General features: G+C 38.5%; 1 protein-coding gene across 1 annotated transcript in view; it reads left to right on the top strand.

The window, feature by feature from the left end:
• Positions 1–15,740, top strand: part of PHEX (phosphate regulating endopeptidase X-linked) — a 105,000-nt gene extending 89,260 nt beyond the window's left edge. Inside the window, exons 16-22 of the mRNA XM_062600341.1 lie at positions 166–220; positions 3,496–3,563; positions 5,610–5,740; positions 8,776–8,841; positions 8,959–9,063; positions 10,850–10,926; positions 14,310–15,740. Coding sequence (XP_062456325.1) covers positions 166–220; positions 3,496–3,563; positions 5,610–5,740; positions 8,776–8,841; positions 8,959–9,063; positions 10,850–10,926; positions 14,310–14,412 — 605 coding nt within the window. The 3' untranslated portion in view covers positions 14,413–15,740. The remainder of the gene's footprint in view (positions 1–165; positions 221–3,495; positions 3,564–5,609; positions 5,741–8,775; positions 8,842–8,958; positions 9,064–10,849; positions 10,927–14,309) is intronic.
• Positions 15,741–23,735: the final 7,995 nt, after the last annotated feature.

Raw genomic sequence — 23,735 nt, 5'->3', positions numbered from 1 at the left:
TCTTCTCTATTATATTTTGAAAGGACCATCTTAGGGAAAACTTGCTTTGCAGAATCTTCTGAAAAAAACAAAAATAATCATAAAATCCAGATGGCTGGGTATTGTGACTGTGATACAGCCATACTGAACTAGGGAACTCACTATTACCGTTTTTTGCTGTTACAGGATTCCCAGCAGGAGAGCTGCAAAAACCTTTCTTTTGGGGAACAGAGTATCCTAGGTGAGTAGTGAACAAGGGAACCTCTTACAGCTGGAAATGAGGAATAACAGGGAAAAGTATTAGAAATACATATGGAGAAAAAGAATGTGTGGCTGAAGATGTCCAACAGATCACTCGCGGTAATACTGTGTTGTCATTGTGTAGGGAAAGCTTGGCTCTTGGGGTGTGTCCTTCCCTGCTGTGCTGCTTTTGCTATTGAGAAAACAGACTTTGAATGCTGTTATTTTGTGTGATAACTTTTCTTACTCTTGGGAGCTGTATGTGCTGCTGTTGTTTTAAACTGATGACTGATTTCTCTCAGGAATCGGTAAATAAGTGCATCTGAGTGGAAGTGTTTCAATTCTGTAGCAAGCAGATAGATGCAGCAGTGTTCATGTGGCAGGTATTAAAAGAAATTGTAAATCAGGTAAGCAGCACTCTTCAAGAGAACAGAATACCCTGAGCCGGGTATTATCAGTTTATTGTTTGCTTTCTGCTAAAATCTAAAACTAACAATCAGCTTTCTCCCATGCCTGTTGAGGTGCCTAAGACTATCTCCATGTGGGTTAAGTGATTGCCCCAGCAGCCCCATGTGCTATGGTAGCTGAAGAATAATTATAGGTCACCTTTAGTTAATTTTGAAAAATCACTGCTTTTATGCAGTTCAGTAACTTTATATATTAGGGAGGGAGAAGATTATAAAAAGTCTCTGACAGCAGTTTCTGAAAGTTATTTTACAATTATGCAAAGCCAGCGGTTAGTGAAACACATCCTTAATAAATCTTTGTTTAAATTTTTTTTTAAACATTTTGGGTTTGCCATCTTCAAATCTGGATGTGTCCATGTCAACAGGAAATTTGGCAGTATTTGTAAAAAGACACATTCAATTTTGGAACAAATGAATTTGCATTCAAAGAGAATTCTTAGGAGCTGGGTGACTTTAAATGGTAATTAGGAAGAGAAGAAAGTCCTTTCTAGTTAAGGAGAACTTATTTTCTGCAGTCATTATTACAGACCTATTTCTAACTTTGCTTTCTGAAGAGGTTTCTCTGTATCTCGACCTTCTGCCACAATGATAAAATTGTGGTTCTTTCAAAGAATTATGCTTTGCTCATTCCTCTTCTTTAAAGGTTACCTTAACTTAAATTGGTTTTGCTTGCATAATCAAAACAAAATATGGTAAACAAAGGTAGCTGTTTTATATCAGACAACAGATTGCTTTTGTCCTTGAAATATTCTGTCTCTGTTTTCTGTCTACTTAAAAGAAACAATACATGACATTGGAATTAAAAAAAAAATCAAAAAATCATTAGTATTTGCTGAAAAACAGATTTAGCAAATCTTTAATATTTAGTGGAGTTCAGGTGTCCAGTTCTAGCATAGCCACTATGAAATCAGCTGCACTTATTTGCATAAGGGGAAGCTAAGATATCACTTTACACATCAGTGCACAAAATAAAGTAGCATTCAAATACCATCAATCATAGTTAGAATTCTTCAATGCCAGGCATATTGAAATCAAGACTTCAAACTAGGAGTCAGTAGCTTCCCTACAGTCCTCTGAGCCTTCCCAGTCCCAGAAATTTCCTCTCTAATCTGGTACCGTTTGGGCTGCCCCTAGCTCTCCCCTTCTCCATCCCGCTGGAAGTGAAGAGCGTGAGCAGAGCTGGGAGTGCTTCTGGCAAAAATCCTGCTGTGCTGAACAAAGTGCTCAAGGGGGTTCACAGAAGGAACAGCCAAAGCTTAACCCCAACTGGGGAGGTTCAAGGGCCACCTGGACATCCTCCAACATTTCTGGCTGTCATCGTTGGCCAAAGAAATGTAATGGCAATGGGAACGTGGATGGATCTGCCCGGGGGAAGTGTTGTGCTAACAGTGGGCTCGCTTGGGATACACTTGACTGAACACACTGCTACCATGAATATAAAGTTTTTCCTGAACTGCTGGCTAAGCCCTAGAGAAAAATAAGATATATTTAGCTATAGGGCTTAGTTAAGGGACCTCTTTACATGTTTTGTGCCTTTCCTTTTGTACTTCTCCAGCTGCAAAAGATCCCGTGTGACCATTTTACTTCAGATGTGGAAAACAAGTCTAACATAGTACATTTAGTATGGATAATTATCACTGTGTGCTACACAAGATTACAAACTTGTCACACAAAAGGATGATATTTCCATTGCTGAAATGTATAATTTTAACAAGCATTTTTTAATGAAGGTTTGCAATAGTACTGGGGAAAAAAACACTAGGGAAGATTTTATCACATGCAATTTAACTTTCAGGAAAGAAAAAAGGGAAGTGAAGAATTGTTATAGGAGCAGGGAAATTAAATCATATAATATTTTTTGATCATGACTGGGATGAGCAATTAGCATGTTATGGATCATTAAGTCCAGTAATAACATGTTACTTCAAAACCCTCAGCCTTTCTCCTATTTTAATATGATGTGTTAGAAATACCCTAAGCTACTTTGAGGTATGGCATCTCAATAACTGAAATAATTAAAGTCACAGAAAACAATCTAACAAATGAAAGATGTATCTAGTGGATAGCTTCCCATCCTCCCCACCATCCACTGCATTTGATATCAGAAAACAGAATCTCTCCCTTGTTCATTTCTCTTTCTCCCAAATGCATGTTTATTCAGATATAACCAGGAGAATATAATTAATTGTCAAACAGGAATACGAAATATTTCTTTCTATTCTGGTTCTCCAGTGCATTAGATCTGATTGTCCAACATGTCCTGCTCCTGTATATGTGAAAGGAAACTGTGTAACCTCCCTTTTCAGAACTGAATTGAGATCTGTTTAGTGCTTCACAAACTAGTGTCAACCATTTGCAAGTCTGTCTGTTGCATGCCAGAGATGGAAGATTAGAGCTGGCACTACACAGACCCATTGCAGACTTTGATCTATGCTTTTTTTATGATTATGCTAAGAGAACAATTTCACCTATGACTTTGTCCTGTTCTCAGAATATGCATAATGCAATTAGCTAGAAGAGACATTCTGGAGCTGAGATGATGCTAATCAAGGATTTGGTTGGAAAAGTGAACCACTGCAATGCTCTTCAAGGTTTTACATTAAAAGCTGTTTGTAAACAAATGAGAATTTCACATTCAGAGTTTAAGACAAAATTTTGTAGGTATTATTCTTAGATCATCTCCCATCCCCCCAATTAAATAAATAATAGTCTTTCCTGAAGTAGAAAGCTGTTTCATCTTCTGTCTCCTGTACTTTGATGTTCATGAATATAGATATATTCTGAGGAAAAATACTTTTCTATGTTACAGGTCTTTAAGCTATGGTGCTATAGGAGTAATTGTTGGTCATGAGTTTACTCATGGATTTGATAGCAATGGTGAGTATTTGTCTATATTTTGATAACTATTTTTACAGAGTTGACGTATTAGAAAGATTGAAAGATGTTCCAGATTTTTTTGTTATTTTTTTACACAGTGCTGAATTGTGTAAGGGAAATTTTGAAGTGTTTTTTGTTATTTATTTACATACACTCTTGCTTGCTTGAACCAGATTTTTTTTTGATAAGGAATGCCATGATCTTGACACTTTTTGTTTACTTGTTTCCAGAAAGTATGGAAACTTAATCAACAACAGATTCATGAAGACCTGGCTGGGGGCAGGGGCAATGGTGCAAAGAAAGCACTTCTGGATAACAAAATTTTTTTCTAAGAAATCTTTTCATTTCAGTTTTGAAATTTTAAAAGTCAAATATATTAAAATATTAAAATACAAATCTTGATTAAAATATATTGCAAAATTAACAAAGAAGAAATGCTCTGAAAGTGTCAAAACAGACATTATCAGCTTTCCTGAAACATTGGTGGGCTGAGGCATTCCCACCAGCTAACTTTGAAAGTGCTTTGTAAAACAGCTCCCTTTAGAGAGAGACAGCCTCCTCCAGAGAGCAGTTCTCAGTGTCTGACTGATCTCCTGCTCTGACTCACTATCTAGAAGAACCTCTCGCCACTGAATATATAGAAAGTTTAAGGAAAAGTAGGCTTTTAACTCAATGCCTAAATAATTAGGTTGTGTATGGTGCATTACTTTGAATACCCGTTAAAAATAAAAACTTGTACCCTATTGACACTGTTCTGTAACGTTTTGGGTGAGCAAACTCTCCCTAAAGGAAAAATATTTATTCACAAACTTGCACTTGCCCTGTCACTTCCATATCATACAGATTATAGTATAGCAAGTACATCCATGTAATTAATGGATTGTTTGATTTGATAAAGTTGGCTCCTGGAGTGTCTTCTCCAGAAAGACCCTTTTATAGGGGATGTTACAGGGCATGAGTAATGGCTAATTTTTCCATCTTGCAGTATGATGTGGAAGGCCTGCATGTGTTCGGTCTTCAGTGCTGACCACTATTCCCAAAAGGCTTGTAGTCAAGTCTTAAATTGTCTAGTGGTGCAGTAACATGGACACAAGGCATGCAAAATGTTTTTGAAGAGCAGGTTTAGCTGTTCAGGTAGTGCAGCCTTGCTCTGTGATTTGATTCTTTTTACAGCTCCAGGAAAGAGAAGTAGGAAACAGCCAGTAGAGACATATAATACCAATTACAAAAGTACTGAAGACAATTTCAGTGTCTCCTCCTCCCTTTTTTTTTTTCCCTGGAATGTGCTGTCTTGTCTAAATAGATGCACTCCCTAAAGATATATCTGTTTCTGTGCTTGGAAAATAAGAGCCTAGCCCAAGGCGTAGTGGTCTGCTCTGAGAGTCAGATTTTTAGATTCCTGCCCTGACTGGCTGAAGAGATGATAGAGATTAAATACTCTTCAATAAACTAGACAGAGCAGGGACCTACTCTTCCATGAGCCATTGATGTAACCACCAGCCTGGGGGATGTGATGTACATGCTCTCCTTGCTTCCATGAACATGGTTCAAATGTTCCAAGGTGAAAAATGGAAAGTTCAGACATTTTCCATGAAACAGATTTTTGGGTTTTTTTTCTAGTGAAATGTATAATTAATTAATAATAAATGAGTTATCATCCAGTTTGCAAAATCCAAGACTTACGGGCTATGGATGAAAAGTACTCACAGTTGTACTTACAGGAAAGCTAATGTGCTTATTACACTGTAAATAATTATAAGATGTACTATAGTACTTGTTAGTCATTACAACTGTATTATAAAAATGAAAATGGCTGTAAAAGGAATATCAGGTTTTCACCACTGACTTCACTGGCCCCAGATTTTTCCCACTTGTCTTATCCACTTTCACATACACATATGTACAGGCACACGTACATTTAGCTCTAATTTTTGTGCAGATGATAGATCCTAAAACTGGAAAAGTATATTTTTTCCAACAAGAAGGTTCATTTTCTTTCCTTCTTTCTTTCCTTCTTTCCTTCTTTTCCTCTTTCTTTCTTTCTAGGTCGGAAATATGACAAAAATGGAAATTTAGACCCTTGGTGGACAACTGACTCAGAAGAAAAATTTAAAGAGAAGACAAAATGCATGATTAACCAATACAGCAATTACTACTGGAAGACAGCTGGCTTACCTGTATGTAAAATACCAATGACTGAAAGTACTTGAGTGATTTTAGGAAGGGTTTTTGTTTTTTGATTTGTTTGTTTTTTTGTTGGTGTTTTTCTTTTTTTTTTAATTATCTGTTCATAAACCCCAACATAGTGGGATATTAGACTACCAACTTGATTCTCACAACAAATCATTTTTTGAGGTAGCTAATTGTGATCAAAATTGTCTGTCACATTTGATTAGTCCAGTCAAATACCACTACCCATACACTGGTGACAGGGTTAAACTGCTTCTCACAGTAATATTGGAAACAGAAGAAGAGGATGAAGTCACTCAGCAGGGCTAGTCTAATTGCTGTGAGCGCATTCAATGTCTTCTGAAAGTGAGGTCAGTGATGAGGGCTGAGCAGTCACTCTTTTTGAAAAGAAGAAAATAGTATGTTTTATAGATCCCTTTAGCAATTCTGCCTGTTATTTATTACTTATTTATTACAGTTATAAAATGGATGCATAAACCTTATGTTATTCCACATTCAATTCTCTATTTCTTCCATGCATGCATGCAGACACAATATGATCTCAAATGAAGAGAGTATGACAGCAGTAGCTCATATCAAAGGACTGAGAAGAAGAGGCAAGGAAATGGTCTCCATTTTATTGTCTCTTGGAAATATGGGCTTCTCTGAAAATGTGCATCTTCTGTAAGTGTCCCAAATGAAGGATAAATAGGCTAAATCCCAGACATTTGCAAATGAAAAGCTATCATTCCATTGACTTTAGCTGGAATATGCTTTTAATCTAAATTTTTAGGATAAAATACGTTCCTCCTCCCCCTCAATTCTACCCCTTTTACTTGCATTTTAGCATCAGAAATACTTTCTTGCCTTTTAAGAATAGAGAGTTTACATTAGATGTCTAACAGTAATGTTAACACTTTCCCCTGGGCTATTTGTATTAGTCTCAGAGATAACATGGTCATTTTGCAGTCCAATCTGAAGTCCAAGAGCTCAGACTTGAAGTACTTCATGTAAGATAATTTGCAAATAAAAATTCTCTGTCTGGTTCCTGAACATCTGCACTACAAGGACTATCAACACAAAAATGTCACTTACAGTAGGTCATTAAAACCTTCCCCAAGGAACTGGCCGAGTCCTTCCCATGCTTCTGCCATTGGCTCATCCATCTACTTTACTTTCTACAGTGTCTCTTGATGTGGAGTAGATCTGAATTTTCCCTTCCAGGATAGTTTGAACCTTTGAAGTTAGTGGATGGGCTTAACAATGAGATCCTTTTATCTGCTGCCTTGTCACTTGTAAGGCTTTTTCTCTCAAAATATTATAGTGGATTTCTGTGGGATAACTTTAAGCTCTTTTTAGACGGTAAAGAAAAAATCTTCATATTTTCTGCAACATTTTATAGCTTCTGTATGAAGATGTACACGTGCAAAGAGCTTTCTTTCTTTCCTTTTTTATGTCATTTACATCTCCAATATTTGTACATTCTGTAGTTTTGTTTTGTTTTTACAAAAAATTAGGAACATTTTGTATGGCTCAAGAAACCTATTTACTTTTCCACTTTCTCACTCAGTTTGCAATGAAACTGTTTCAAGAAAAGACACTTAATAAAAGAAAAAGTGGGTATAGAAATTGCTTCAGAGTACAGTAATCATCTAAAGTCATCTGATCAAATAAAGGGCTTATCTTGGTCCCTGCACCTGGTCATGAACTGTCCGCACATAGTAATCTCAGATGCATGACCCAGAGCTGCCTGAGATCAGTGGAAAGCCTTAATGAAATAACCTATGGGCAGCATGCCACTACTAGGTTGCTCTCATTTTATGATCTAAATCAAGAGTTCTTCATGAGCCTACTCCAAGGAAAAATTAGGAATATGTAGCCCAGAAGCAAAGCTAATATACATGTGTACATGTTTCCTGATGCCCAGCACCTTTTCTCCTGGTTATCTCCTTCCCATCTCCACCTCCGTCCTCCTGTGTGGAGGGGAGGGCTGGAAGGAAAGAGCTGTGCTCCATTTCTTCCATCTTAAGCCCTTGCCAGGTTAAACGAGATGCCTCAGGTCTGATTCAGGCGCGTGTCTGCACTGAGCGGTGGGGCTGCATGCATGTGCCTGGGTATTCCCTGGGTCCTTCTACCTCTCCTCCCCCATTTTCCTCTCTTTTACTGTCCTGACACTAAGGTGGGTCTTGACCCCCAACCCCCTGCACTCATCCCCTGTGGCACAGGAGGACCCAGCAGCAGATGATTTGCAGGTCAGCACTGACCTTTAGAGCTCTGCTCAAAACTGTAATCAATTACATTGCTCGTTACACTTAATTACAAATACAGTTTGATAACGCTAAGATCCTAGTAGGCCGGCTGATCAGACACATTGCTGCATTTTGCAGAAATTAGGGTTTCTTCATAATGATATTGCACTTTTTAATACCAGGAGACTGGCTTTTTCAGAAAGCTTAGATAGCACTGCTTCTCCAAATATATTTTTGTTGCTAGTGCTCTTGCTGCTGGAATCAATACTGGGAAAAATCTAAAAAGATTTTTTTAGAGCACTGAATACACTATCAATTTCAATTTTCTCTCTGACAGTTTTGTTTTTAATTATGCTGTTTTATGTTATAACTTAAAAGTTATTGTAGCTTCCCAGTAGTACATAAAGAAAGAGTTATGTAGAGAAACAAATATAACTTCTCAAATAAAAGTTTAAGAATGGAGGTATTGGATCTCACATACAACTCGAGAGAGACAGACTTGAGGGAAAATTATTGATGCCCAGATCAAAGATCAGGGACAGGATTCTTGAGGGCATTTTATCTACTCCATTTTGTGCTATTGAGATCTAGGCCCAGAGCCAGGCTAACTCATCACAGAGAATTGTTTACTGACAGTTTTCACATTGAAAACCGATTTTCTTTACCAGAGATATGATTGCTGAAATTGGCTGAGGTCGTTCTTGCCCTGTTTTATTTTTTTCCTGTCTCTTGAAGTTGATCAAGAAGAAAGTTCAGAAACAGGTCAAATGACTGATGTTCTTTCATTCTGCCAGGTAAAAGGCAAGAGGACTTTGGCAGAAAACATTGCAGATAATGGAGGTTTGCGAGAGGCTTTCAGGGTAAGTAGGTGAAAAATGGCTGAGACAGTATTTCTTAAAAAAAAGAGAAAAAAGAAAAAAAAAGAAGTAGTTAGACTCCATGTCACTGAAGGGCACTCAATGCCTCTTTCTTATCAGGCATACAGGAGATGGATTGTAGAAAAGAGAGGAGGAGAAGAAGAGCCTTTACTGCCAGGCCTTGAGTTCACACACAACCAGCTTTTCTTTCTGAGTTATGCCCATGTGAGTAGTACAAATGTGTTTCAAGTCTACACCTACTAACCTGCACAAAATACAGTGTGGAGATAAGACTGCCTTGTTTTAACAATCTATACCAATTCAATCTAGACTTTTAAGGGTTTAAGTAAGGACTTCTTTTTCCAAGACTATTACTTCTTTTCTCTTTCTGTGCTTTTAAGGGTTTAAGTAAGGACTTCTTTTTCCAAGACTATTACTTCTTTTCTCTTTCTGTACTCATCTATTCATCTATGGTACCAGAACTGCTGAAATTATTCTTGTTCTTGCATTGTGTTGTCATGGCAGCTTTCTTTCCACTTACTGCTTCCCTCCACTGCTAAGTCCTCCTGCATCTGTTGACTCCATTAATATCTTCCCTTTTCAGCTTCCCATTTTTTGTGGGGTTTCTCACTGCTCCAGCTACAGATTCCTTTTGCAAGTGTACCACTCTCATTTGGTTTTGGGCACATTGTCCAGTGAAACCAAGCAGCAGCGAAGAAAATATTTCTTCAGCTTTGTTTGCTGTACACTAGACATGGGTTGTGATAAACCTTTGATAGAAAATGCAAATTTTTTATAAAAACTCTTGTAGAACAAGGGAGAGAATAAAAAATGATTCATTTAGTGAACTGTTGGACAAACTCCCTATAGGAGGAGAAATAGCTGAGCTATAAAATTTTGCTCACCCCTACAGGAATGAATCATAGAAAACTGGAGAAATGAGACCCTGTGCCACCACTGTTGTTTTTTAACCAACCTTGGATAAAAATCACTTTTTCTCTCTAGAAAGTCAGTGTAGTAGTGTATGGGCCTATGGCCTCTTAAGTTTAACTATATTAATGGTTAAAAAGATTGATTTGGCTGTTTATACAGAGTTGAGTTTCACATTGTGTTAGTTTTTCTCCAGGAAGACTTTGAAGCCAGAGAAAATATCTGGGGGTCTTAGAGGACCACTTCAGGAACCATATGTCCAGTGTATGCTGTGAGGGGACATGCTGGCACAGTCAGAGTAGTGTACACCAGGGGCCCGTGAGCTCAGCTTATTCCAACAGAGTTTGTTACACTCAATAGGCTCATCCAAACTGTTAGGGCTGTCTCCAGCCAGCCAAAATTGCACATAAGTTCCTGTTTCCCATGGACTGGTTATATGAAGTTTTTCATGCAATAGATATAGCTCAAGAGGGGCTATTCAGTGTTGCAAATATTGCTATCCTGTTTTATGGTCAGTTCAATTGGGCTGAGTACTGTGTATAGGACAAGTGAGTTAGGGAGCATTGATAGGAACTTGGAAAAATGTGTCATTTCAAAACAAACTGACATTGCAATACTGAGCAAATGTGTCAGGTAATATAGTTGCAATTCTAGAGATGAGAAACATTATTACATTGTACCTTTTATGCACATTACCTAGCTTTGAGACCAAGAAGTAGTCTTGATAATTATTGAGGTGTGGGATGCTGCAGCACAATGATGCTGCAGCTCAAAAACAAGCTTCAGTTGTGGAGAATCTCAGAAAGGAACTAGCAAAGTGAGTATGATTAAATGATGGGAATGAGTGGGTGGAGAATAACAGTGGGTGGAGATTTGATCCATTAATTTTTGAAAAACAAGAGAATACGCCAACTACTAAGCTACCAAAGGTGAAATAAAATAGGAGTTAATGGTTTCTTTCCATTTTGTGCATTTTATAAGTAATAAGTTTCTAAAGAATGGTGATATGACATTTTGCTTTATTTACATGACAAAGTCATCTCAAATAATGTGCTTATTTCTGCTTTTTATCTTTTATTAGGTAAGATGCAACTCCTTTAGACCAGAATCTGCAAGAGAGCAAATACATATTGGAGCTCACAGCCCTCCTCAGTTCAGGTAGTGCAAATAATGTGTTTACTCAGGATACATACAGGATCAATCATTGTAGCACACAAGTGCAGAAATTTAGCATGTTAAGAGGCATTTAAGAGCAAACACAAAATTAGACTGTGCTCTTGGCTTAGATTGAAATTGAACTGTTTTTATTAGCTTATCTGCTGCTATTACAAATGCCTTTTTGAAGGTAGCATCTTTCATCTACCTTCAAAAATAGGTGAACCAGAACATACTCTGATTGCTGTGATGTTCTGTAATCAAGGCTTGAGTATCTAAAAAGTTCCATCTATGTCTTTTTATTTCTATGCAACTCTAGTTTAGAAGTCAAGGAATGTTAAAAGTGTCTTTGATTTAATCTGCCTTAGTTCATTAAAAGCTTTAAAGACAGTTCCTTGCATTATACTGATAATGAGCTGGTAGAAAGCTAAGTACAATATACTCTTTAAGTCCAATTAAAGAGTGAACTGGCTTTCAAGAGATGCTCTACAAGAAGGAGCTGTGATAGTCCAACCATAAGTGTCTCTGTGCCTTTCCTCAGGAGTTTTTTCTAACCACAGGCACACCTGAACCTCGAGAAGGAGAGGCTGAAAAAGGAGGAACGTTTAAAGTCTAAGTGAGAATTAGGAAGCTTGAGTTTACTTCTCCACTTTTCTACAGAGTTCATGTAACCAAGACCAAGTTTTTTCTGATAGGATTTATATCAGTTACATTTATTCTGTGCCTGTCCTCAGTTAAGTGGCTACATTACCTCCATATTTGGTGGAAGGTGATTTGTCTTGTCATAGTGGAAGTGTCTCCAGTACAATGGGTAAATTGCCTTCTGGAGATTCCTACCTCTTTCTATTGTCTAAAGAGGGAGCTAAGATGCCACTTCCTACATGTCTAAATTTGAGTAATATGAATCTGTCTTTGTCTCAGTTCTCTGTTAGTAAAAGAAAAATGGTAATACTGTTTTCACAGGGGAACTGTGAGGTTGTTTCACAAATTACGAAGGGTAACAGGTACTCTAATATATTCCTGGGGCCCAGCTACACTGAACTTGAGGATATAACCACAGCATCTATAGGGTGCCTCAAGCTACTTTTGAGCAGACTGAAATAAAAAACAATGGAACGAGAAACATGATGACACAAATTTAATGTAAGCTAGCAATGTGAATAGGTGCAGTCAGTCTTGGTAGAGCTGTGTAGTCTGCACTGAAATGTGTGCTTCTGTATCTTTGCAATACCTGTTACACCAGCTAACTAGGGTAAGACTAATGTGATATGACAATCTGCATTCCTTTAGCAGTTGAAAATGCTTCATGACCATGAGAACTAGAGTAACACACTCATCTTCGGCCTACAGAGTGATATTTTTTGTAATTCCTACCTCCTCAAGATTTTGGTAAAATAACCAGCTCTTACCTTTTAAAGTCTTCAGATTTATTTACCTATTCATATATTCTGAATCATCACGTAGCTAAACTCCCGTGAGATCATGCAAATCACACAAGACTCAGGGAAGCCGGGGATAGAACATTCATAGGGAAAAATCACATTTAGCTGAAGGAATCAGGTTATGGAAGAAACTTCCAAATAAAATTAGATTAATCCAGAGTCTAGAAAATACAGTTAAACCTTTGTCTTAGTTTTTATGTGAGATACTCAGCACAGGCTTCTATTTCAGACCTGAAGAGACACTATGGTGCCTGTCTGATTTTCCAGATCACATCAACTGTGCTAACAAGCAATATTCTCTATTTTGTCCAACTTTGCTGCGTTTATATCCTGAGACCGTCATGTTTATAGCACTACAGCCATTTTCAACATTGATAGCTCTTGCTTGACAAAAAGCTCTTGCTTGTCAAAAAGCTAAATGGCCCATTTTAAGTAATTATTAAAAGTAATCATAAAAGAGAAGGAAAAAAAGTGAAAAATGCACATCTTGAGCATAGGTGTGTACATCTGAGCTAGTCACCTGAGGTTTCCTTCATAGTCAAAAAGAATAGGCATTTTGAGGGTTTGTATGTATATCTTGTCCTTCTGTAAATATGTATGTTGGATGACTTGGACTCTGCATATACATATTTTTTTGATTGTCAAGGAAGCTGAGGGTGACCCATTCAAGAGAATTTGTCTAGGTTGTAATTCAATGGGATGAAATTCATATGGCCCACTCAGATTCCACAATTAGTATGTGGGCAATATCAAAGCATGGATAGAAGAGTAACATGTATGGATACGTAAATATTTTTTGTTTACTAGATTTCTATTTTTATTTATATTTAATTAGCAGATTTACTAAATGTATGGTTTTATTTATATTTAATTAACAGAATTTCAATATTAGCATGTGCTCTATTCATTTTTAATGCCTGTTTCAAAATGAAATCCCCAGCTTGGCAAACAGAGCTCCCAATAACTTCAACAGCAGATCTGCATGCTCTTGCTCTTCAGTCTATGAATAAGTATTTACAACTTTTCTACAGTAAAGCTATCTGTCTTATTTAAAGCCTAACAACATACTGTAATTCTCCCTACAACTCTGACCTTTAGACATTTTTGCACCAGCTGACTGCAGATTTTCTTACCCACAGAAAGTCTAATCAATGTAATAAGAATGCTTTCTACCGTGCTGAACTACGCTGAGAAGCTGATTGTCTGCATGGATAAAAATGCTTTCCCTTGGAAAAGAATGCAATTAATATCTCAGTAAATACTTTTCTGCTTTTAACTCAGGATGTTGTTTGCTTTAATACCATTTCCAATTTCAGGTTAGTAAGTTCCAAAATGCTTAAAAGCATGGGGTAAATCAACAAACAACACATTTTCAATCTAGCAATGGTAAAATAATCATTTCTGACAGCATGAAATAATACAGACATGGAGGAAGCAGCCAAGGATGACTGCATACAAAAAGCGAGCTCTTCTGTGCCTGAAGGTGCCAGTCTGGGATGCAGACACATTGTCTAGATCGTGCAAAGCAGAGATGTTCTGTTCTTTCAATATTGCACCATCTGGGTGGAAGCAAAACAGCTTGAGATGGGCCAGGGCAGTTCTGTAGCTGCTGAAAGTAGAATTCCACTATACAAGGTTACTGCTAACCTGCTACCTTTCCTGCTAGTGGCCAAATTAGAAAATTGTACTAAATGACATTGTATCCAAACAATAGAATTGTTTTCACTCTAGTTTCTTACAAAGTAAGATACTTCTCAAAATACTGAAAGAAACAAGATTGGCTTCACATTAACTTTAAATGGTATTGCTTCTCCTTGAACTTTTTTTTTTTTTTTTTTTTTCCTGGAAAAATGACGTGGGAAACCTGAAAATGCAGCCTGCAGAACCTATAGCGTTCATCAGAAAGTAATGTGTATGTTGACCATTTTTCCTCTTTCTTTGTAGAGTTATTGGTGCCATGAGCAATTTTGAAGAGTTCCGTAAAGCTTTCAGTTGCCCAGTAAATACAACTATGAATCGAGGTGCAGAATCTTGCCGCTTGTGGTAGATGTTTCTTCGGATCTTGTGTCAAGAGAGGTCTACAATGTAAACTGTTGTATCTGAACTCAAGTCCACTGCTAGAAGTTCAGAATAATGTTCTGCATTGTGGAGAGGCTTTATTTCAAATGCGTCTTCTTTATCCAAGTTGATGGCTTGCATGGATCTAATCACTCTCTATTCAGAGCCCAGAAACCGTTAAAATAGGAAGAGGATTTTTTTTTAAGAAAAAGAAAAAGGAGGGGATCCAAGAAATTCCTTTTATTCAACTGCAGTTGCATTGCTGTTGATGGATAACTGCAATTATCAACTCTAATTCCTGATTTATAGTTTACCAAGAGGTAAATGTTAAATCCAGTTTTAATCTATTGCTTTGCAGGGGTGCTATGCAGAATGTTCCCATACAGAATTCATTCCGTCTAGATGAAGAAATTCATGAGACCTGCTACAAAGCCAGCTCTGATCTGCTATGTGATACAGCATTTTCATAACTTACCCTGTCACTGCCCAGTATGACATAAATGATGTGGCACAATGTAAAGACACAAGATATTTTATAAATTCAGTTTAATATGTCCAATTAGTGCCTCAGGTTTTGGAATAGTTTCAAGCTGAGAAAGCACCTCATGGTTCCCATGTGCAAGAACTAAACAAAAAGGATACTTGTCAGATCCTGGCCTTTTCTAATTTTAGAACAACTTATGGTAAAAATCAATATAGGGTAAAAATTAGTGATACCCAGAAACATTAGAATTGAAACATTCTTGTCCATAGTATGGGCATTTCTTTCCGATGGGGTGAATTTAGTCCTGTGCTGAATCATGTAAATTTATTTTTAAGCCTGAAATATTACACCAGCTTTAATTTTGGAATACTTTATTTCCTGGAACTTAAAAAGTAGTGAACATGCTTGTACTCAAATTCTGCACAGGACAGGGTCACATGTGTTTTTATGGAAAGAAGAATATGTTCCTGAAGGAGAGTATCAGCAGCATTTTATTTGTTTGAGTCAAAAGACCTGTTTAGAAGCAGAAGACTTTTAAATGCAGCATCTACATAGGCCTTTTTTTTAATCTGATTTCTAACAGTATTCACAAAAACCACACTTTAATGCAGCAGAAAACCTTTAACACTATTATTAAGCTTATTACTAGAGAGAAAAAAAAAAAAAAAAACACAATAGCCCTCTCTTCCCCAAAAGAAAGAAAGACATTTAACTGGTATTTATTTTTACCTTGTGCCTTAATTCATTTTCACATATTGGAATCATTTCAAATGGAGAAAGAGGGTTTCTTTAGATTGATTTATTTGCTGCAAAAACTGTATGTGTATGTATGTGTGTGTGTATATATATATATGCTTATATATATATAAAATCTCCCATTAAACTGTCTAAGTTTTATTTTGTCAGTATAGAAATGTTAGTAAAATAAACTTTTTTTACAAGGATTTGTCAAATATTCTTAACAATCAGAGTGGATAACTGCTCAGTTGAAACTAAGTTTTTGCAAAAAGGATTAGTTAAAGTCTCTTTATAAAGAAAGAAAGGGGAATATCATGGAAGTATAATTTAAGGAATTAGGTCTTCAAACTGCCTTACAAGGAGAAAGAAGCTGAGACTCCTGAACTCAAACTGGAGTGACTTTTTAGAATTAGAATATTATGCTGTGAGGCCAAGATTTTTCTTTCAAATTTTCCCTGAAAAAGAAGTCAAAATTTTCTTAAGAGAAAAGCACTTTTACTCCCTGTGAGTCAGCTGTATTTCTGAGTTCCAGGGTTTATAGTTTGTCACTTGAATTGATGCTACTAATTTTTTCCTGCAGATATTTTTCAAATAAACTACTTATATGCAGGCCATTCCCTTGTAAAAATAGTCATGGCTTTTGAGTGGAGTGATCTTGTTTACCTACTAAATGGAAAGTTCCTTTGCAAATGGAGTACCACACTGATTTCATTCCTGCTGTCATTTGAGCCCTGATAGGACTTAGTGTTGGCTGCTTTGCATAAGTAGCACAAAGTTCAGGGACAAAATCCTGGCCCCATTTAAGGCAGTGTCCTCAAAATGGCCACGGCATCTACTCAAATGCTTATCTAAACTTTCTAAATTACTAGAGTATGCAAAACAGATTTCACAACAGTTGGCTTTGAGTTTTCTAATTTTATCTCGTGGGTCAGAGATAGGTTTGAAGGAGTTTCTCGTCTCATGACTTTTCCAGTGGGACAGATTCTGTCATCTTGTGGTTTTGGGGGCCGTTATTCTGTACTGGATACTGGTTTCTTTTAAAGTGCCTTATTGTTTACTGCCTTAAATGTCACAATCGTGTCCTAGGCTGGGGGCTGCAGGGGGCCAAGGGGAGAAAGAGCGTGGACAGATTTTGGATCCTGATTTGAGGAGCTAAGAGGAAGCATACATGCTGCCAGGAAAGCCAGAAGCCCTTGCTGCTGATGCATGCATTCAGCGGTAGTATCCGAGTTTCATGACTCCTTGCTTATTGACTCAGGTGTTCAGAGTCCTGGGCTTAGGACTTACATATGGCAGTATGAGTTATATGCCAGCATGAGGAACTACACTTTCTTCACCTGGCTGTTTTTTACCTCAAAACAAGCAGCTGATAATGCAAATTACAGTTCATTTTGGAGTCAGTTATTTAAATTCTGGTTGGAAAATGAAGCAAAAGGTAATTAAACACATTCTTAAAACAGGTTCACCAAAGGCAGCTAAAACACGGCAGCGTTCTGTGAGATCTCTTCCCATTATCTCTTTCAACAGACTCCCTGGCCCTGGTTTGTTTTCACATTGTGCCTTCTGTTTCTATACGAGCAATGCCTTGCTGAAACGCTATCAAGCTCACTCATTGTATCTATCCCAACAGATCCTTCATCATACATATTCTTCTCCTAGAGCTCTTCATCTGACATTTTTAAAATTGCCATTAATTATTTCAACACTCTTTAAACACTTTGTGAAATGTTTCTTCTTCTTGGTTCAGTAGTCTTCTTATCTTCCAGTGATTGGGAGGGGAGGGATCAACTTAGAACAAAACATGTTTACCTGTGTGAATTTGAAGAGACTTTCTATATTGTGTAAACATGACTCCTACTCCTGTCTGACATCTCCTTCTTTGGATGTTGAAAATATCCAACTGTTTTTTGGCCCAACTCTGAAAAAGCTATAACACACCATCTTACACACTATGAGCATTTCTGCTGATCTGCATTGTGCAAGAGTAGCTCTACACACAAGTAGCTCTCTGAAAAGGTGGCTGGGCTACTCACCTGTGTAAACTGCTTACATATATAAATGATGTCTGAGCTGGGACTTGATGCTTAATGACTGAAAAATCCGGTTGTATTATAAAGCTCTGTCTTGTGTCTTGTGCTGGCGAACTTCAGCATTCTTTAGATAGGATTTCTCTCATGACACTAAGCATTTGAAATATTTATAAAATAATCAGAGGATTATATATAGTTTTTCCTTGAGTATTATGCAACAAATTACATGCACAGAAGTATATTTTACAGAATGGAATAAATATATAAATGTCTCCAAAGAAAGATTAAAAACCTTATCACTCAAGAGGTAGAGCCATAATGAGTTAAAAGGTCTTCTGCACTTATGTCTTTTTAATTTGGATTTTTATTTCACTTGTCAGTCTATCATACTCCTTAACTTTTCTTCTTGCATAAGTAGTTGATTGACTGTTCTAAACACGATTGTGTTAGCCAGGAAAAGCCAAAGTGATGAAGAATTTTCCTGTGCGTGCATTACAGCAAAGTTGCTTGGTCTCTCACTGTCCAACTTTACAATGTTACTTCTATTACACACAGTCTTTATAAAATATAATGAAGAGCATAATGACGTGGTCTCAGGTTCTCAAGGCTATTATTGCTTGATAGCCTAAAAAGGACCTCCTCTCCAAGAGATTCATCTTGTCATCTTTACTAGTGTTTATTACATTCCTCTTTCTCCCGCTAATCTGCTGGAGATAATTAAAATAAATGTAAGAATGAGGTATCTTGGATGAGAGCTGCCTGCTGCCCTTGCTGAAGGGAAGGCTGCACCGCTCTCCCCGCCTTGAGCAGCTGGAGCAGAGGAGAGGCTGGGAGGAAAGAGCTGCCTGCCCATAAGCGTCACCTTTCTCCTCTTGCCCTGTCTGCTCCCGCTCGACCCCGCTCTGTGTAGCCTTACCTACTCCTCCCCATAGGTTCTAAGTGTTTTCTGAAAGTCTTTGTAATGGGATAACCCTTGTGCCGTACACATTTTTTCTGGTTTGAACTGTAGCTCAGGGACATGCCTTTGCAGGCGACTCACAGACAAGGTTTCATCGCCTTCCTGGGCCATGATGTGACTGCAAAACCCTCACGGCTCTTCCCTGCTGTTGAGTTCATGAGCTTAGTGTAGTGCCCACAGCAAAGCCTTGCTAGTTACTAGCTTGGCTCCTCCAGGCTAAGGCCAGTCTCTGGATGCTGTCTGCAGCCTGGTTCCCCCAGCCTTGCTGGGACGGCACAAAGAATCCCTCAAGCAGTAGCAAGCGACTGGGGCTGCTGGGGGAATGGCTGCAGTTGACCTTGCTGACCATTATTTTTATTAATGCTCGGTGGCAACATGATGGCATTACTGATTCCTTCGGCTCACAGTGCCACACATCGGGCTCATGGTTGTGTCCAGGCAATGCCCTGTACAACTTTTGGATCTGGGGGAAAAGGGAGATTTCTGTTTTATGTTTCACTTAACTTTCTGGACTTTGCTGAGCTTGCCAGCCTCTTGGAAAGACGCTTTAAGGATGGCTGTAGATCACCCTGAGGAATTCAGGATTTATCTGCTACCACAAGAGCCTGCTTTACTAATCAGACAATTTAATCCCATTTAAAATGTAATATATATTAACAAAAGAGAAGAAATTAAAGCTTCCCTAGGGATTCTCCAACACAGCACCATGTTTTAATAAATATAACATCAAAGCTGGAAGTTACTGAGGATCAAGATAATATGTTACACTAATTTGTGATCAAAGAAACAGATCTAATGATATTATTTTAATCATCTATAAGTACCCTGCTGAAAGAGCTTTATTTACATAGTTAGGCACATATATACACATTTTAACTGAGGATCTGAACTTAATAGACACAGATTTCCAGAAATGTATTTTAAAAAAATTCATCACATCCATAGCTGCTCTTTGAACTGGTGAAAGACTGACCTGTTTAACAAAGCTTAGGGAAAGGCTTCAAATAGGATTCTAAAGTTTCTTCTACTTCAAAGTTTATTTAAACTATCAGCACTCCTTTGAGCAATGACAGTGTCAGTTGTTTTACATGGATAACATGCAATACCTTTCAGAAATGTGAGTAGCTCAGATTTACAGGAATCTGTTAAAATACGATGTCACGTACTCTTATTTCAACACTAGGGAAATATTTGGGAAAAAACAGAAAAACAAAATTCTGAATTATGAAAGTTATGGAAAAATGAATATATGCCATGGTATGAGACTTTACGCTCTTCTAGAATATGCAGATGCCCCACTAGGCCAGAGAAATGATTCACAAACTTGCCAGGTCATTTCTTCTTCTGCTGGGAGAAAAGCTTGAGCATGTGAGCCACAACTGCCATGTTTGTAACTCATTGGGGAGTGCAGTTATGGGGTTCTTGCTGCTCCCCTCCAGGAGGACAGGCGTTTCGGCTGGCCACAAAGCTTTGGTTCCAGCTTGCACCAGGTGATGAATGGTTTCTGGCGGTCCTGCTCAGTCTCCTGGGTGGTGCCAGGAAAGTGGCTGGTGCAGAGGTTTCCCCATCAGCAGGGGAGCAAGATGCAGCTGTCACAGGATTGTGAACACAGAAGACTTCATTGCTCCTAAAGTCCACAGAATGTTATTCCTCAAACAGAGAAGAAATAAAGAAAAAATATGTTTTGTAATCTGACTTTCTGAATCTGCCTTTTCTAAGTGTGGAGCCCCAGAGAAGGCTGTCTGTAATTCTTCAGTGATTGCTAGTTTTATGCATCCCTTTTGTTCTTTCCCACAAGCACATATAACAGACATATAAATCAATCAATCTCCATATCATGGCATTTTAAAGGCAAAAAGGGTTCATTGCAGCAAAACCAAGCAGCCCCACTGCATGTTAAAAGCACTGGTATGTTCTGTGGAATATGGCTGCTCTTAATCAGATGCTTAAAATTAAAGCATCTGCTTTATTATCATTCTGTTGGAATAGAGCTTCGGTGGTTTGCACTGGTGTGAGAGGGGAGAGCAACATACAGAATGACCTCTGAATAGGAGGGCGAAGAGAAATTAGAAAATCTTTTCTTTGCTGTTGTAAATCATGAGAAGATTTTACAAAGCATTAGGACAAGGGCACTGCTATAAAAGATAATATATATGGGTACGGCACAGGAAGTCTGTAAGTCTATGTTATGTAAGTGTGTATAAAAGTGCCAGAAATATGAATTATTTTTAAATAAATAGAGTCTCAGGGTAAAACTCTAACCCTACTGACTTCATTGGGTGATTTGTCATTAATATCAGTGGGGCCAGGATTTTGCACTGTCTCTATAACAGTACATAGATTTTACTGTTTTAAAATCGTTTGGGGGACACATTTTTTCTAGCCAAAAGAACACCAACAAAATCTAGCCCTTGGAATTTTAAAAAGCAATGCTGCCCTGTCCTCAGTCATTTGAATAGGACTGATTCTGTTTACTCTTATCTAGCAGGTACCACATTTTAATCTTTTAAAACACTTTAAAAATTACTTTATGACTGTTTTAGAATTGCAAAGTAGGTATTTCCATAAAATATATCAAATTGCTTTTGACAGATAAGGTTCTATTAAACATTAAAGTAAACACAATATTTACTGTTGAACTAAACGTAAACTCATTTATGCCATTTAGGCTTTCTTGTCTCCGTGATGAGACAGAAAGTCTGATTAACACAATAAAATATCTAGTGTCTGACACACGAATTTTTCTCCATAGTCCACTAAGTGTTTTCAAAGGGAATTAGCTAGTGCTAATTCCATTTAACAGATGAGGGAACAGAGCTGCAGAGAGTTGAAGTAACCTCCTCAAAGTTAATAGGGCAGGATAAGAAGAAAATGCATCCCACAAGCATTAGCCCAACATCTCATTCCAGGATACTTCTTCAAAATTAACATATGAAATTTTTTCACTTTCTTGGTTGGAACAATAGATATCTTGGTTTTGTTAGCAGGTACCTTTTAAATGCCTTGAATGTAGTGCAGGGTGCAGAGAACAAGCAATCCCCGCTTTCCCTCTGAGTAGCCCTTTGTGTCTATGGTGAGCCACCTACCTTCTCCCAGACCACTCCATCCGGAGGCAGCACAGCTCTGCCTCTCTGACACTGTCACTGCTACAAGCACCACTGCTCTGAGGTAACACAAATCATAAAGAAAGGAAATCAGAAAGGTGAGGAACTTGAGCCGTTATCCTGGCTTTGAACAAGCCAGGGATAAAAGCGCCCACGCCTCAAGCAGCAGACTCCACCGGGGTGATGTGTGCGGGCAGCCGCAGAACTACCCTTGCCCACAGGCAGTCTGCTGCTGCGGTGCACTTGCCTCTCCAGCCGTGGTGGCATTTGCAGGGCAGAGCCAGGCGCTGACAACAGCACCCGTGGCTCCCAGCATGCCCACGGCTGGGCGAGAAAAGGCAAGAGTAGGTGGGAAAGCAGCAGCCTGGCCCCTTCCCGAGTCAACTCCGCCGCGTGAAGCACCTGCATCTATCCAGCTCTGCGCAATCCTAGCCCGCAGCAACGGGAAGGCCTCTCTGTTGCCCTAGCCCATATAGGAACATTTTGTTTTTGTGCCTGAGCTAAAGGAAAATGTCATAGTTTGAATTCAGCCTAACAATTATTATTTTAACTTTCCAGCATCTAATCGAAGGGCAAAATATGGAGTCTTCCTTTAGTGAATGCTCTCATGAGATCAGCTGGACTTTTCTCTCTTTGGTCGCTTTGCAGTTCAGCAGCAGCCAGCAGTTCAGACCTGCTAGCACAGTGCTCTTTGCAAGAACAACATGTGTTGAGGCAATTATTGTGTCTGTATTCAGCATGCTCATTCGGCTTTGTTTTAATAAATCCAGTAATAGGCTTTCAGAGGCAATGAAGGGAGAAGAACAATTTGAAAAACAAAGCTGTTGAAAAGACTACAATGCACACTCAGTAGAAAGGAGTGTGATTTTGGAGGTCTGTGCAGCTGTTTTATTTCTTTAGAGGATTTTAATCAACCTGATTACACAAGGAATCAATGGGATTTTTAGAACAGAGCAGTGATAATCAGCCTGAAGAGGAGATAAAGGGGTGTTTTCCCTCTCTTGGATTCCTCAGATTTATTTTCTGCCTTTCATTTGATTTTACAAATAAAAAAGTGCCATATTAATTCATTCTAATTAAAAAAATTGTCTGTGCTGGGGTTTTGCTACAGAAGTAATTTCGATCTTTGCCCACTATATCATTTAATCAAAGATATCCTAAATGCTTTCAAAATTGCCATGGCCACACCAATCTGATTGCCATCACTGTAATGGCTTTCCTAGTGGACTGGAAAAAAAATGTAATTGGACATGAGCCCATACTTTCAAGTGGGATTAGCAGCTCTGCTGCAGTCTTCCCCTAAATTTCAGGGCCTGATGTTGTTGCCTGGCTCCTTGCTCACTCACTGGTGCTGCTGCAAAGCCACCCTATGGTGCCACCAGTGTGAGTTGGGCTATGCCATTAGAGTAAATGGAAGGAATATGACCCCATAAGGTATGGAATATAAGCTACCAGAAGGTAGCAAATGGCTACCTTTCTGCCTCGTTTGAAGCCTGATAGCTTTGAGTTCCAAAGCAAGAGTTAAACATGGGAGTGACCTTATACTATTCCTTTAAAAATAAAGGAAATTTGCTACTTGCCCCTTCTGAAAGCTGATTATATGGGTTTGTCCAGCTTCCTGCTTCTACCTATGCCCTCTTCCACCCACAACCTCTCCCTTACAGCACACTAGCAGCATAGTCCCACTTCAGCAGCAGCTTTCTTCTGTGCATCCCACCTGCAACTCCAAAGCCCTCCAGTTCTCCAGCTGGGCATCATGACTCACCTGCTTGCACATTGCTGAGGCTGGCACTTATCACAGACTGTCTGTGAATAAGTTCTTGCACCCCAGCACAAATACAGAGCAACTTTTATTTGCTGTAATGGAGGAGTGAACAATCTTTAGGCACCTCCCGCATGGGCAGAAGCTTACCCGAGAGAGCCTTGGGACTTCAGAGGCTACCTTGGGCTGCCCAGGTCCAGCCTTGCTCGCTGGGGTTTTTTACATATGTGTAGGAG

This window comes from Rhea pennata, chromosome 1, assembly GCF_028389875.1.
Source record: "Rhea pennata isolate bPtePen1 chromosome 1, bPtePen1.pri, whole genome shotgun sequence".
In the NCBI taxonomy this organism is placed as follows: domain Eukaryota; kingdom Metazoa; phylum Chordata; class Aves; order Rheiformes; family Rheidae; genus Rhea; species Rhea pennata.
Note: the sequence above shows the minus strand (reverse complement) of the source record. Positions and strands in the feature narration are given on the sequence as shown.